Source organism: Epargyreus clarus, unplaced genomic scaffold (genome assembly GCF_041222505.1).
Source record: "Epargyreus clarus isolate Ecla_fem2 unplaced genomic scaffold, WU_Ecla_fem_2.2 ptg000019l, whole genome shotgun sequence".
Taxonomy (NCBI): Eukaryota; Metazoa; Arthropoda; class Insecta; order Lepidoptera; family Hesperiidae; genus Epargyreus; species Epargyreus clarus.
The window spans coordinates 14,719,261-14,736,153 of NW_027332227.1; the positions used below are offsets into that span (position 1 = coordinate 14,719,261).

Here is a 16,893-nt window from a genome sequence, read left to right on the forward strand (position 1 = left end):
AAATTGTGGAATCTTTTGTCGTTCTACAGAAGTACGACTGCTACACCCATTTCATCTTTATAACATGAGTGTAAAGTGCTTTTATCTGGTATGAAGGGTGTAGCAAAAAAAGGTATTCCTGAAGACCACGAAGAATTGGCTTTAGGTAGAACCTCAAGGTGGAGTAGGTTATAGGCATCCATGGGCAGCAGTGACCTCTTACTATCTGTGTTAGGCATAGGTTGATAATGTTGTATAAAAGCCTCTTATCTAAAAACAATGACTTCAAAAAATTATATAATAATGTAATAAATATTCATTTCAATAAACAAGGAGATATAAAAAAAAAAATAATGCCTAGATGTCTATGCTACCTTCTAGTTAAGCTAGCTATGAAAACCCACAAATAATAGCCATGAAGGCCCACAAACAAACAAGTCTCAGTTCATAATTTATATCCCTCTAATAGAGGATTGAACTTGAGATCCCCTGTGTATCAGGCCAGTATGGCGGCTGCTATGCCATTTAAATGGATACTTTAATTCCTATATTTTTCATAGACATTTTTCATTCTATGTACAGATGTTAACACAATGTATACTAGGATTTTTATTTTTTCTGTGTAAATCTAAATATTTAAATATTAACAAAATAAAAATTAATATTTTTATCAGTAAAATTTTGAACTTTTATTAACAAATGCCAATTCTGTAATCAATTCCAGGTGTCAAAGAAACCACCAGACTTCTGGAATGAGATGGAGCCATTTGGCCAGACCGACACACCATCTCCAGACCTCCGCCTACCACCTCACATTGTTCCTAGCTTCTACAGGTTAAAGCTGAAAGCTGACCTGGAAAAGTCCAGCTTCACGGGTGAAGTCTACATCACTATAAGGGCGAGCAAGCCTGTCAAAGAAATTGTATTACACTCCAAAAATCTCAGTATTAATAGCAATGCTAAGTTAACGGAACAAATATATGAAAATGAAACAATTCACACGAGGACTAAGCGTGAAGTTCAAAACATGACAGAAAACTACGAAGATACAACTGAAGTGTTTGAGAATGTAACATATACCGAAAGTACGGACTTTGATAATGTCACAACTGAATTTCCGGATATGACAACCGAATTTTCAAATATTACGACAGAATTACCTGTAATTGTGACAGAAATCCCTCAATCAATGGATACGCAAGTAACTCACAGTAATGTGAGGAATATTGAGATAATATCGATCTCGGAGGGAAGTGGAGACAGGTTGATACTCAGCCTAGCATCAGCCCTTACACCAGGCGTAGATTATATTCTGGAACTATCTTTCCAAGGGCAGATATTAAACTCCTTGACAGGGTTTTATAAGAGTTCATACGTAAACAATAATAGTGAAGTCAGGTATGTAATACTCATATGAATTTCATTATAAAATTATCACCTCCATAAATGGCAGTTGTGAATAAAGAGCAGATAATTTACATAATGATAAAATAGCAGTATAACGTTTGAAAAATATAAGCGGCATCACTGTCACACCTATTTCTGCCTCATAACAGCAATGTTAAGTGTTCTGATTTGAAGGGTGTGGTAAGGGAGACATACTTTTCTGAGGCGTTCCAGCTTAGTCCACAGGGATAGCGGCGCATCTGTGGCCGACCTCAGGTAGGAACATCTAATCATACCTGGGGTTGATTGCAGATGTTCATGGGCGTCAGTAGCCATTTACCATCAGGTGGATGGCATGCGTGTTTGCTACTCCTATAGTATATAGAAAAAAAACTTCATTAATCTGTATTTATCCCAGGCAACTTGGTGTAACACAGTTTGAGCCAACATCAGCCCGGGCAGCATTCCCCTGTTTCGATGAACCAGCATTTAAAGCCCAATTTGAAATCAGTATCGCCCACCCACAGAACATAGTAGCCCTGTCCAATATGAAAGTTGCTACACATGAATCTATGTAAGTATTTTGAAAAATATGTTATGGGTTATCTATTGATATGTTTTTATTTAATAATAAGAATTAACTTCTATCTAACTTTTATCTATTACTATCTATTATATATTAGCGGTCTTATTCATAAAAAATGCTTATAGAAGGTTTTAAGCACTCATTAGTTAAAGTGTTCAATAAGCTTATAAAACGTTCTATAAAATTGCTTATTCATAAACGTTCCATAAACCTTCTATAACTAATGTGTCGCTAAAGTCAACTATAAATGAAAATGTTGCCATTATAGTGAAGTTCGGCGAACAAATTGACGAATATCCATAGATAAACATCATTAAATGACATTATTTCGTACTAAAAAATATTCTGTCTTGACATTCTTGTCAATGGGTTGTCGATAAAACCAAATAACATGTCAGTGTCATTGTATTTGTAAATACCGCGAATTTAAAAATATTTTATTTGTTAAAATAGGATATTAAGCAAAAGTTGTTAAAAGATAAAGGAGTGAAAATTGGTTGGATATAAATGTTTTGTTAAGTTTCGTTTTGTAAACATTCGCAATATCTTATGGCAGTAAACATTGTATTTCAGAAGGTGTACCAGGATCTCCGCGATCTAATTTACGATCATTACGTACGAGATCAATTATAAAATTTACTGTCGATTTATTAAAGCGATAACGCTTCCGAAAGTCTTCGTCGTTTAAAGAAAACGGATCACTCTTTGGTGCAATGTTCTTCGAAGTGGACGGTTTTCTAGATTATTAATAATATCTAAGCTTTGTAAAATTTGCATTGTAATTTGAAATAGTGATATAATAATGTTATTTATCGGATATTTAAATAAATTATTTCAAGTTTATATACAAAACGGACATTGCCATTTAAAATTTATTCAAAACATATTGTCAAATTAGGTTAGTAATCACTAATCAGCTGATGAGAGTCCGCCATCTTTGTCTTATAGCACTGTTATAGTAGGGTTCTGGCCTCTATAAGTTATAGAAGGCTTATAGAACGGTTTAGTGCCTAAAATACGTTTATGAATAACACTTTTTGACAATCGTACTATAGCAACGTTATAAGTGTGCTATAACTTTTTATGAATAAGACCGTAGATATTTAATAAGAAGTATAAGAACATTTTTGATCTAAGTATTTTTTTCAAATATTTTAAGTGTGCCACACGAACGGTTTCGGGTTCGATTCCCGGCCAGACATTTAATACTAATTTTACTGATAAATTCAGGTACTTAAGTTTAAGAGTTTAAAAAAAACCTCTTACTAAATGTATGATGTAGACTACTTATCTCTAAGTTAAGATATAAAATAATTATAGTTTAAAAACTAAACTAAAACCACGCTAAAATCGCACAAGGAATATCGTTAATCCTGATTACTGACGATCCTGATGAGGACAATGGGATATAATTATTTAAATCGTGTATTGTCATCGGTTCTTGATAATTGTTCAAAATTTTAAATTAATTGGACCGTTCAGTCGGTAAAAATCGAGTTCAAAGATTCCGTTACATACATACATAGATACAACCTAAGCTAATATAAGCGTGGTAATAAAAGCATGACTAAAATGTTTCAGCCCTGACCAACCAGACTGGCAATGGACCCACTTCGAGCGGTCAGTCCGCATGTCAACCTACCTCGTAGCGTACATCCTATCAGACTTCGTGAACATAGAAACTACTTACATGAGCAAAGACAACGTAACGAAGACAATCAAGGTTTGGGCGCGCCCTGAACTGATCTCGAAGGCGAAGTATGCGTTGTCGATAACACCAAAACTCCTAGCGTATTATGAAGATGTGTTTGGATTGCCGTATGCGCTGGATAAGCTCGATCTGATCGCTATACCGGACTTCTCCAGTGATGCTATGGAGAATTGGGGGTTAATCACCTTTAGGTAAGGAAATATAATACGTTTTTGATTTTCGGTAGGTATGTTACTTCCGATTATGTTAATTCCGGTATGTTTCTTGGTTAGTAGTAGTATAAGAGATATTGAATGTTGAGATACAATTTATGTAGTAGACCTGTACAAAATTACAAAATTTAGAAAATATTTTAGATTGCTTGTATATTTTATAAAAGGTAGTAAAATCCTCCAAGATTAGAGTCCAGAGACGCCACTGCCACACCTATTTCTACCTTATAAATACAATGTTATTTTTTTAAGTTTTTGAAGGCTGTATTTAGGAATACAGCAATACGAGGCGTTCATATTTTTTATTAGTTTCTTTTTACTCCACGGCGGAAGGTGTTTTTCAAGAATATATCTATGTATGTTCTATTTGTCTAAATTCTAGGAGTGAGTAAGCAGTCAAGTTTTGTTTTTATAATAATTCTCTAGCCTAATTTTAATATTCAATCCACCAATCAATGAAGTGACTTGTTTAATTTTGCGCGACTGACTGAGTCATTGTGTCAATTAAAATGTTTTTCAACTGTCAACCTATTTGTTATACAATCAACCGATTAATTTAGTAATGAAACCACATGAAAACTCGGCGCCAGACTTTCCTAGTATTACTAATTGGACAAGTGTGAGACGAACTCGCACACGGTGGGTTCCGTACCACCAAATAGTCATTTTTTTTATTTTTAGTGTTTATGATAGCAGTCAAAAGAAGTGCCATATAACGTAATTTTATACCCCTTTAAAATCCACCTTAAATTTTTTAACCACATTTTAAAAAGTCACAAAGTATAATATAAGATTGGATCAGTAGTTTTTGAGATAATCGCGGACATACAAATTTACATACATATATATGTAAATAGCGGTCGAATACAGAACCTGTTTTGAAGTTTAAAAATACATCCATCTCTCTCACAGAGAGACAACACTACTCTTCGACGAGAAGGAGAGCGTACCGCGAGACAAGCAGAATGTGGCGATAGATATCGCTCATGAGTTAGCGCACCAGTGGTTCGGCAACCTCGTCACTATGCGTTGGTGGACGGATCTGTGGCTGAACGAGGGGTTCGCTACATACATTGAGTACGTTGGAGTGGATAAGGTGAGCATTGCTTCTTAGTCACATATTCCGTTCCATTTGTAAATTTTAAAATATTATTGATAGTCTGTTTGGTCCCCCTTGTATATCCCTTGTTAAATCGTGGCGATTCGTCAAGAGATGGCGCCACGAGTTTTATGAATCACGCTATTAAAGTTTCTAAACATATGGCATATATACAAGTTCCGAACTGAGACTGTTGGAGCATGGCGGCTCCCCGGGCATTATCATCTAGCCCAGCGGGAGATCTCCCTTTGTCAAACAATTCACTTAGTTTCATTAAAAACTGCTCCATATTGTATTGTATATTGTAGCTGTAACAGTCTTTTAATATACATATATACATATATCTATAGCTACTAGAATACAATATAGCTATACAATACTTAAGAACCCCAAAATCTGTATAACTAAGAGTCTCTAACTAAGTGCTGGTATTATGATCTCACAATATATAACAAAGACCGATTCATCCGATCCACCTTGTTCTTCCAGATCGAGCCCGAATGGAACATGTTCGACTCGTTCAGCCACGACAAGATGGAGCTGCTCCGCACCGACGCGCTGAAGAACACCTCGCCCGTGTCGCGCCAGGTGCTCGGCGCCGCGGAGATCTCGCAGAAGTTCGACGAGATCTCCTACACCAAGGGCGCCAATCTCATCCGGATGCTGAATCACACTATCTCTGATCAGCTGTTCTATAAGGGCTTGGCGATTTACTTGAATAAATGGTGAGTTTTTCGTTTGTAATTCAAGTCTGTAGATGGTGGGACATACTTTGGATATCTCGCAGAAGGTCTACGACATTTCATACAGGAAAAATACAGGAGGATATGCTGAACCATACTATCTCTGAACAGCTGTTTTAGGTGTACTTCCATTTAGCTCATACTTCCGATGGATCTGAATTTTGGTACACATATGGATTTTGTATCGCTGATTAAGAATACCATACTCAAAGTAACCGCAAATTATATTTTCAAGGTCAAATTGCTGAAAATTGATTTTTAATGGTTTTTCGCGTTTATTGCAGCAAACATGAACGTTAGAGAAAAATGTTTTTAACAAAAGTTGTAGACGATTAAAATATCAACATTTTTTGTTCTCTATGTTTTCCGCATAAAACCAGTTATTTGGGAGAAAAATGAAAAAAAAACATTACCAACTAACCTAACCTAACCTAATTTGGCACAGGCCTTGTTTGTATTAATATAATATAAAATTGTATAAATGTGATCATGAATAAAGGTAAGGTCTGGATTGGACCCATATACCATCTTATGGAGATGGATTGCATTTTACTCCTATACAAAAGTATTACAATGCAAATTCTTTTCCGTGTAAAGCATTTACTCCCAAATTACCCTTATATTTAATAATTCCAGGAAGTACCAAAACGCAGAAGAGAATGATCTCTGGGAGGCCATGTCGGAGGCCACGAGGGAGGACCCGGCGCTGAAGGAACTCTCCGTAGTGAAGTTCATGAACAGCTGGACCCGCCAAGCCGGCTACCCTGTCGTGAATGTTAATAGGAATTATGATACCGGTTATGTTACCTTCCAACAGGTGTGTTACATGTAACATAGGCTGTTTTTCTTTTTATTACCACGCGTTTGTGGGGTACTGCAGGAAACACACATTTGGATATATTACAACGTTTCCAATCAAAAATGGTTCGCATGGTGGCTAGTGCCCCATGGTACATCACAAACTCCCAACTACACTGGGACATAAAAATGACAACTGTGAAGGAGGATATTAGGTATCAGTGATCGACTCCAAATATTGGTGGGGCTCCACTTGAATTCGGTCATAGATACTTTACTATAGGATCATAGTACAGTACGACCTTCAACTGGTTAATGGATGAAACGTTTTTTATATCAAATTAAATATGTCAAAAAGTATATTGCAAATGTCTCAAAAATTTCAGTACAGAAAGTGATAAAAAAAAAATTTCTTAAACATTTCACTGGTTTGGTTACTGTTTCATAACATGGCTGGAATAACTGACGGGAGGCATACTCATCCGAGATGTTCCAACTTAGTCTTCAGGGGTGATAACGCTTCTGTTACCATAGACGTTGGTAGCCACTTGCCATCGTGGACTGCATGCCTCTCCTACTACTTCTTAGTTTGTGATTGCAACTGCATTTTATTTTTAGAACTCTTTTGAACATAAATCCCGTCACCATGTATATTAAAATGTTCCATTCCAGAAACTATTCACAAGCGCGAAGTACCCGTACCCAAGCATGGCGGACCAACTGTGGCGGGTACCCATCAGCTACGCCACCATGGACGCTCCGGGCAACTGGTCCTCGCGGCCCCAACTGTGGCTGGACCAGAGAACGGCTTCTGCTAGTCTACCGGTGAATGAGAGCCAGGCGCTGTATGTCAATGTTAATGCGATTGGTGAGTTTGTTGTTTTTTATGATGTAGGATGATACAGTTTGCTTAAGATTTAAAATTTAATGTACAGGGTGAATTTTTCAAATAGGCCCTCAAGGCTGAATCCGAAATTATAAGGATTAGCGAAAAGTTTTTTGTTTTTATCAAAATGGGCCTCGTAACTATTTTCAGCATTTTTCGCTAATCCTTATAGTTTCGGATTTGGCCCTAAAGGCCTATTTGAAAAATTCACCCTGCATAAATGAATAATAAAAAATATTTTTATAATTAAATTATTAAATTGAAACTATTTATAATATACTTGCGAGTTAAATAATTATTTCAAACATTTTAGGGACATTTTAGCACGGAGACGTGGCAAAACTTTTTTATGCAACTATTTTCTCAAAACTGGGTACATTTTCTTGTTAGGAGTGAGTAATCTTTACTAATCTATGGTCCCAGGTTACTACCGAGTGAACTACGACCAGCGCAACTGGCAGCTCCTGCGCTCGGCTCTCCACAGCCGCTCCGCGCCGCCGCTCACGACCGCGCAGCTGCTGGACGACGCCTTCAACCTCGCCAAGGCGGGGCAGCTGCGCTACACGCACGCACTGGGACTCACCACGTGTGTCGTGGACGGGGAGGACGCCAAGACCGTGTGGGACACCCTGCTGAATAATATGGCCTTCCTTAACCATAATCTGAGGACCACCCCCGGATATGTTTACTTCCAAGTGAGTATATGTGAATTTTGATGCGGTCACATATAATTCTTAAAACATTTTTAATTCAACTCTATTGTTATAAAAATATGAGCATGATAATATTAAATCGATACATTATAATTAAAATTTTTAATTTCCAATAAAAACAATAATTGTATCATTTAGCATTATTTACTACCCAAGACAGCATTATTGACGTTTGATCTGTTGCTCAAGTAAAGTACTAACGCAACATTGTAGCACCTTTAACTCGGATGTTTTTAAATTTTATCTATATATCTGTTACTACAACAATGCTAATTTTAATACAATTTTGTGCTACAAACGTCCTTACATTCAAACATAAATACTATACCTTTCGACAATATAACAAACCTAACACATTAATACCACAATTATAGCATTTTTCTGATTTACAACCATATTAGCTCGGACCTTTTTGACATATCTACATCCTACATACATTAATGTGACAATAATGGAACCTCAATAGTTTTCTAGTATTACTTTTAGAGCACTTTTTATTCTTTTTATTCTGCGCAATGTATGAAACTTAAATTCTTTTCCAGGACTACATGCGCCTAATACTAAGCAAGCAGTTAGCTAAAATGAACTACGGGCTGGTGCGGCCCAAGGACGACAACGAAGCGTTCCTAGTGGAGAGCCTCGTGATGTGGGAGTGTATGGTGGAAGCACCCCGCTGTCTCAACTGGGCGAGGGCGGAGTTTGAAAAGTGGGCGGGGCAAGATGACTTGACTGAAAATCCGTGAGTATTGTTTATGCTTACATGATCTACTCCAACTCTATGTCTATTCGGATTTTACGTTAGTTAGTTTACTCATTGCTATAAAACAATTAATTGAGTTGAGGGTGAAAAACGTATGGATAATACGTTTTTCAAGTTACTTTCGAGGTTTTATTGTTACGAATCATGTATTGTCTTTTATATTTCAATCTTTTATTTTTTTGTAACGAAAGCTGTAAACAGACTTCTGTACATCTGAACTTAAGTGGTATTTATTTATTTATTTATTTACTCTTTATTGACCATGTTTAAAACAGTATGGTGCAAAATGAAAATGAAAAAAGAAAAAAATGAAAAAAGAAAATTTCAATTACAAATTATAATGAGACATAAATTAACGAAGTTTGGCTTTAAAACATACACTTTTTCATAACTGAAATTTACAAATATACTTATAAAAGTGACATATTAATTTACATAAATGCATTTTGTTTTTTTTTTTAATTATGACAAAGTTAAGTAAAGGGCCATTTACACTTATGACGAAATCGCTTACGAATAGCATTTTAATAACCTATCTATCCGCAGCATCCCGAGCTACCTGCGCGCGGTGGTGTACAACACGGTGATCAAGTTCGGCGGCCGGCGGGAGTTCGAGTTCTTCTGGCGGCTGTTCCACAACGCCACCGACCCCGTGGTCAAGAGCCTGGCCATCGCCAACCTGCCCAGTACCAGGGAGGAAGCGCTCGTGGCTTTGTGAGGCTCTATTTTTAATATTGTAGACACTGGCGGACTATAGGGGGGAAGGGGGCGGTGCAAGGGCAATCCGCCCCGGGCCTTCGGTCCTGAATAATTTCAACGATATGGAAGTCTTGCTCGTCGAGCTATTTTCAAAGGACAGTTCGAACCCAAAAATTACGCGATTTTGTAAAGTATTTTTTATCAACGCATTGTGACTTTGTAACGTCTTTAAGCTTGGTCTGGAACAACACTAAATAAGATTGTCTATACTTGGTATAGGATACTGTTTATCACGCTGGACATGTATGGCTTTAATAATCTAGTCAATCTAGTGAATAGAAACTTGGTTTCTTATTAAATAACTTGGCTCAAATCCTCAGTCATAAAACTGTTTAAAGTTATCTGCATATTAGAAATTTATGATTACTTGCTGAAATGATGAAAGAAAACATGAAACCCGCATGCTTTAGAGCTTATAGAAGGAATGTAATTAACGTATTTCGAATCATTAATATTACTTCACCAGCATGACTATGGCCTAAACTCTCACTCTAGGAGGATATTACTATATGTAGATATTGTATATTTTTTTCTTACAGTTTGTATTTCTTGTTTATGCCTACCACATGTTATCGCCATCACCGAGGGTCGACTGGCAGAGAATGCCATTAGGCATTAAGTTTACCCTTTGTAACCCTTAGTTTAAGGTGTACAAAAATAAATAAATAATATCCATGTGCAGCGGTGGGACAGTAATATGTGGCCTATGACAAACATTTCCAACTATATCATTTCTCCAGCTTACTAGAGAAGAGTCTGTCGGAGATCCCGAAGCAGTACGCGGTGTCGGCGTGGAGCGTGGACCCGCCCGTGGGCACGCGGGTCGCCCAGCAGCTGCTGCTGCAGCAGTTCCCGAGGGTGCACGCTCGCTTCACCGCTATGGATGCCTTCAGTCTACCTTCAGCTATCGCCGGGGCTTTCGGAGTTATGACCACCGTGGATGAACTGGATACGGTAAGTGTGGTACCTTTGTCAGCTGTTGATAGCATAGATTAGTAAAGATTACTCACTCGTAACAAGAAAATGTAACCAGTTTTGACAATTGAAATTGTCACTGTCAATAGATGACCTATTTTCGTGTTCGAAGCTGCAGCAGCCAAACAAATTGTCTGCCTAATAACAGTGTTAAATGCTGCTGTATTCTGGTACCACCACACTTAGTTCTGCTTTATAATAGCTGTGTTAAGCGCTGCTGTGTTCTGGTTTGAATGATGTGGTAGGGGAGGTATAGCAACGCATGTATGACTGACCCGAGGTAAGAATCTAATTTCTCTAATCTCGGGTTGATATCAGAGGTACATTAGCGGTAGTCATTATTTACAGTCAGGTCAATAGCATGCTCGTGTTATCGTTTTAAAAAATTCGTAATCTATTTACATACGCGTCTAATGGTTGAAACTTATCCTAAATTTTTCAATAATGCGTCTATTATAAATAACACTAAAGGAAAAGTATGAAGAATCCTACACACCCGAGAGTCATTGAAAATAGATCCTCAATAGTAGCTACTTATCACCTATAGTCTGATTCATAATTAGGTGTCCAAAATGTATACAAAGAAATGTCATTCAGTCAATATACGATTGCAGGTATTTTAAACCCTAACAAAATAACAAGAAACTAAAACTTAACAAACTCAACAAAAAACTTAAACGAAACTTAAAAATGGCGGCACAAAAAATATTTTGGATCCCGGTTGTGTTACCATTATCACATTTTAATTTTCTACCATAAACCTTGTTTTTATTATTATTACTGTATGGAACGAAATTGAGGTAATATAAATATTGGAAAATATGAATTGCTCTTAATTTATTTAGACCATTACTTTATTACTTTAATATTGTCAAAAATAAGAAACTACCATTTAAAACATATTTTCTTGATAGGTCAACACCATTGTTTACATTTCCGACACCTAATTATGTATCTGACTATATAATAAATAACATGACACGCTTGAGAGTTAGTATAAAAAATTCCCAATAGCCGCAATTAATCACCATCAACCACCATAGCATCAATCATAATAAGTGAAATATTTAACGTTTCCAGTTCAAAAGCTTCGCGCTAGAACACAAAGAGAAGCTGATGCCGATGTCGCAAACCCTCCAGAAGATCGTGGATAGCGCCAACATCCGCATCGAGTGGAACAAGAAGTACGCCAGGGAAGTCAATCAATGGTTCCAGGATTACGTCACTGGTGAGAAGATATTAAATGTTTATTTATATACAGTTACTATCACATGCTTTATTTTGGTCACTAGGATCTGTAGGGATACATTGACATGATGATTGTATAAAGAAATCAATGTAGAAATTACTTAAGGAATATATATGTTGAAAGTATTCTCAAAATAGGTGCAGTTTTACTTCAATCAGACATGTTGATTAAAATGCTTATCGGAACAAATGAATAGCTTCACTCGCCTAAACACATCACCGTATCGCTTGCCTTTTTTCTATGCAATGTCCTGGCGGGACGTCGTCAGCGGACGCCATGACATCCAATAGTGAAATGTGATATTTAAATTTATTTGCATGTGATAAGCTAGACTTTTCAAAGTTTTGTCTAAAATAGAAATTAATGAGCACGTGTTTTATTAGTGGCTGAAAACATCCTAAAAGTTATTTTACAAATTAATTCTTGAAAATGTGTGAAGCGTTTTCGCATTTTGCCGGCCTAGTGGACTAAAACAATTCTCATTATGAGAGGGTCTAATGTCTAACAGCGGTTCAGTAATGACTACGACGACGAATATGGGTACGTGTACTCGTGTCATACATGATGACCACTACATACCGTCACAATCAACTAACATGTTCTTTTTATTCCACAGAACATGCCCCGGGATCTTCCTTCAGTCGCACAGAGCAGCCGCTGACACAGAACATCACTATCAACATCTCGGAGTCTACCACCAGCACACCCCTCAATGAAACAACGACAACGAAAAGCACGACTCGATAATCGAATATAATTGTACTTTAACTTTAAACACTACTGGAATATTTTTAACGGGTGTTAGAGTCAAATACCTAAAAGGAATTTAAATTCGTCGATTTGTGGTCACGGATTGAACCTGGAACACTGACAGACAAATATTGATTGCTACAGGTATTGTCAAAATAACTGTTATTTAGTTTAATATGAAAACTATTTTAGGATAAGGAAAATTTAGATGAATTAACATTGTGTAATGACTATTCCAAAAAATATATACAAAACTTCTTACAAGCGTCGATGCGATAGTCAGGCACGATCTTATATGGGTCTGTACACTTTCGAGTTAGCGAACATTTTCAGCTAATAAATATAAAACTCACAATGAAAGTTTTTAAAAATGGTAGGACCTATCGTGGTTCAATTGTCCACCGCTGTGAGATTTCGACACTATAAAAACAGTGCTTATCGCTGCTGTGTTCTGGTTTGAAGGGTGTGGTAAGGGAGACACGCGGATACTATAAGGTGCCTTTCATTGCAATGTAGCCTTAGCCGTATTAAATATAGCCTTAGAACGCTTCTTGTTGAACAGTTCCTTATCACACCCTTCTTACCAGAACATAGTCCTACAGACCTTTAGCCAAGTAATGTGCAAATAAGACAACGTTTGTTAAAATACAAATTTCATTGACAGTAGCAAAGTTAAATAATTTCTCTCTTAGCGTTTAATTTAGGCTTCAAGAGACTATATAATGATGAAATTTTACAAAATGAAAATAAGTAGTTGCCAAATGCCATCTTGGCGCCCAACGGGGGCCTATACAAAGGATTACCCTCTTTATTCATAAAAGCATTTTTACTTTCACTTGTGTCGAAATATGATAGTAAAATCGAAAATACTATAATGGTAATTATCTATGGTTATGGTTATATTAATTAACTATGGTAAAAGGCATTTATGAATAACGAGGTGAATTTGGTAACAACTACAGATATATTTAAGAATAACAAGTTTTACGACTACATTATAAAGCTAATATAAGTTAAAAGATTTTTAATTCATGTGCCATTTCTGCTACTTTCTATTTTCGTTTAAAGCAAACTATTTTCATTTTCTTATATATATGTTATGCCTTGTAACGTTTCATTGTTCTATATGTATTCATGTATGTATTTTTTATATATCATTAGTCAAATTCCCATACTGTTTTTTTATTATGTTAAATTGTAAGCGAAACAGTGTTGTTGACATTTGACTGTCCCATATATTATTTAAAAGTCATAATATTATGAGACATTTCTCTTAGAAAGTTATCTTTAAACTTATGAATATGTTTCCGATTGAAACATATTTTTTATTATTTAAGATGAAAAGAAGAGCCGTACTTATTGGCATACGCGATTGTTTAGAATAAGCTAGTGTTTCAAAATGTTTATACGTTCATTAATCTACATGTAAATTTGATATTGTTTGATAAAAAAATAAAAAACATTGTTTTTTTTAAGTAAAGATGTAAACTAAAGTACTTCACTAAAGTAATCCCTTCATTTTAAGAATTTTCACAGTAGACTTCTAAAAACACGGACAGTAAAGATATCTTTTCTTTCAGATATTATTTATAATAATGTGTTTTTTAAATAAACTGTTGATTCATGGTGCTCTCTATACTGAGAAAACCTGATTTTATTAAGTTAAGTAAGTCGAAGATTTTGTTAATTACTATAAGGGAGTTAATAGCAGAGTTATTTGTTTTCTAAGAATATTGTTGTGCATAATGTTTTTGCATAATGAGTAAATACTTCGTTGTTAATCATTTGTTTATGTTTTATAGTGAATTTTGTATATTTTATTCATTTGAATATTACTGTAATCGGCTAAGATTCATAAATGTCTGCACCAAAACTAGCTATTGATTCGAATTTACTGTAACTGCCATCATAAATTGTTTAAAAAATGAATATTTGTTTCGTCGCATACATAATATAGACAAAAAAGCTATTTAGACTCCTCATACTAGACTTACATACTCTCAGAACGCTAACGAATAAACACGAGAACGTATGTATGTAAATAACTTACTCGATGGATTTCATATTCTGCACCAAGCCCAATCGTCTTTTTCTGTAGGGTGAGTGAATCAAAGTAATTAAGCGATTTGTGCAAAGTTTTTTGCGGAAATATTACAAACACGTGTAAAATCGAACATGTATATGAAACATGAAAATTGATTATCTACAGAGGTCAGTATTGTTAATAATGTATGGTATGTATTTTAGATAAAAATATTATTTATAACACTCCATTATAAGTTTTGTTATATTATTAGGTTCATTTAAAATTCTACACTTTATACTATTTTATATCATTATTTGTTTGTAAATTGAATATTGATTGTTTCAAAATCACTGATATCAGAAATATACTTACGTAATGCACTCTATTTTAAATTAATGTTTAATGATTTACGTGAAACCATTTATCCCTATTAGCTCCATTAGTCCCTATTTTTATATTGCTCTCATATTCTAAGATTTTTTCATCTTATGTTATGTTATAAAATATTGAAGTTTGATATGTACTGTTGATATGCAAAGTTCCTTCATATGATGTTTATGTATTTCGTTTGATTAAATGATTTTTGATGAAAATATTAAATATTGTTTTTAACCTACCTTTGCTTAAGATTAATGCAATATTACTAGTAGTGTCAGTTAAGCTTTACATACATACTGCCTCTGTCTCTATTGAGAGAGTGGTATCGCAAACAAAATATGAAATACTAGTGAAGCTCTACTTGGATGTATATATTGTATAATGTGTCGTCAAAAAGCCCCCGCTAGCGCAGACATGTCGGGCTTTCAGAATAACAGAAAACGAATTAAGTGATTATATTAATGCAAATAATTGTGAACTAAAACACGTTCCATTTATTACAAATTTTATCTATTACGTGTATTAAAATCCGGCAATAATTAAGTATCCGTGTGTCCCGGACGGAGAGTATCTGCGGGGCGGCACTCGCAGCGCCGCGGCCGCCGCGCGCCGCACGGGGCGCAGCGCCCGGGACTTGCCCGGTGCCACAGCCGCTACGTAACTATATTTTATATTTTACGTTATATATTTATATTTTTCCATTCCTTTTGTAGTAAATTTCTAATTGGAATTTAAGTTTCATTATTTTTTAAAACCATTATCATCCTTACCACTTCCGGAGAAAAGGAACTATAGATTTTTTTTATGTTTTGATGTATTATTGGGACGATAATGAAATAACATTAAAACCATATGGACCAAGTCCGAGCAGCAGGTCTGAAGAGCCTGTAGTGTAATCCAAGGGCGATGTCCATGACTCCGCAGCCAGCCATACACTTTATTCAAAAAAGGGATCGATCCCGCACCGCCTTCTCGAAAGTCGACCAATGACTCCCATCGATCTCATACAAGACAAAACAGAACCGCATAAGCCGCATCAAATGTCTACACTTACAAAATACCAACTTTTACGAAACTACAACCTTTTGGGTGTTGAAGTTTCGTAAAAGCCGATATTCTTATACAAGCCCGGTGTTTAGGCCCCGGTTAGTTCACTTGTGGCGTTTCCGGCAAGTTAATCGTAGAGATTATTTCACTGACACACAAAAATCTCACTTTGAAACTTCTACTGATTCTTTCACTTTGAAACTATCGATGAAACGACATTTAAAGCTTCCTTTTGAAAATAAAAAATCAATAGCGGAACGTGCGCCTCACTCAAAGGATAAATAGGAAATACAGACAATATTTATGTTTTTCTAATATTGCAACTACAATTAATAATAATATCCAGACATGGAGAAATTATATTTTTTGCTTCAATAGGAATGATTGTTTCGACAACTAAAGTAGGATTGTAAAAATGTTGGAGCCGGCACTTAAGCGCCCTCTTAATCAATATAAAATAATAAATTAGAGACTTATAACTTGTATAAGTCTTCCTCCTTAGACTCATCCTTGTTGCATGCTGTATGTCAGCTGCCTTACGCATTCGCTTCTATACTTAGTTCTTTCTATTTCTTTCTTTTACTATTGTCCTTCATTTATTAATAAATTGGTCGATAATTGTCACATGAAACGTATTTTACTAATTAATTAAGTGAATAATATAATTAACTTTTTAATTTAAATTTAAGAGAAAGATAATAAAATTGGGAGAGGTGACTGTTGCAATAAATAAAACACATTTTCCCTATTACTAATTTATTACTAACTTAAACCTAGTACGCGTATTCAAAACCGGCAATAATGATGTCTACTCCGGGAGAGCAGCCGCAGGACGG

At 35.6% G+C, this 16,893-nt stretch overlaps 1 protein-coding gene across 1 annotated transcript in view; it reads left to right on the plus strand.

Moving 5' to 3' along the window:
• The window catches only part of LOC140750023 (aminopeptidase N), a 36,186-nt gene extending 22,311 nt beyond the window's left edge, over window positions 1-13,875 (plus strand). Inside the window, exons 3-15 of the mRNA XM_073083313.1 lie at window positions 704-1,377; window positions 1,784-1,939; window positions 3,533-3,853; window positions 4,787-4,970; window positions 5,463-5,698; window positions 6,353-6,533; window positions 7,187-7,382; window positions 7,824-8,095; window positions 8,656-8,852; window positions 9,420-9,587; window positions 10,373-10,586; window positions 11,688-11,835; window positions 12,473-13,875. Coding sequence (XP_072939414.1) covers window positions 704-1,377; window positions 1,784-1,939; window positions 3,533-3,853; window positions 4,787-4,970; window positions 5,463-5,698; window positions 6,353-6,533; window positions 7,187-7,382; window positions 7,824-8,095; window positions 8,656-8,852; window positions 9,420-9,587; window positions 10,373-10,586; window positions 11,688-11,835; window positions 12,473-12,603 — 3,078 coding nt within the window. The 3' untranslated portion in view covers window positions 12,604-13,875. The remainder of the gene's footprint in view (window positions 1-703; window positions 1,378-1,783; window positions 1,940-3,532; window positions 3,854-4,786; window positions 4,971-5,462; window positions 5,699-6,352; window positions 6,534-7,186; window positions 7,383-7,823; window positions 8,096-8,655; window positions 8,853-9,419; window positions 9,588-10,372; window positions 10,587-11,687; window positions 11,836-12,472) is intronic.
• Window positions 13,876-16,893: the final 3,018 nt, after the last annotated feature.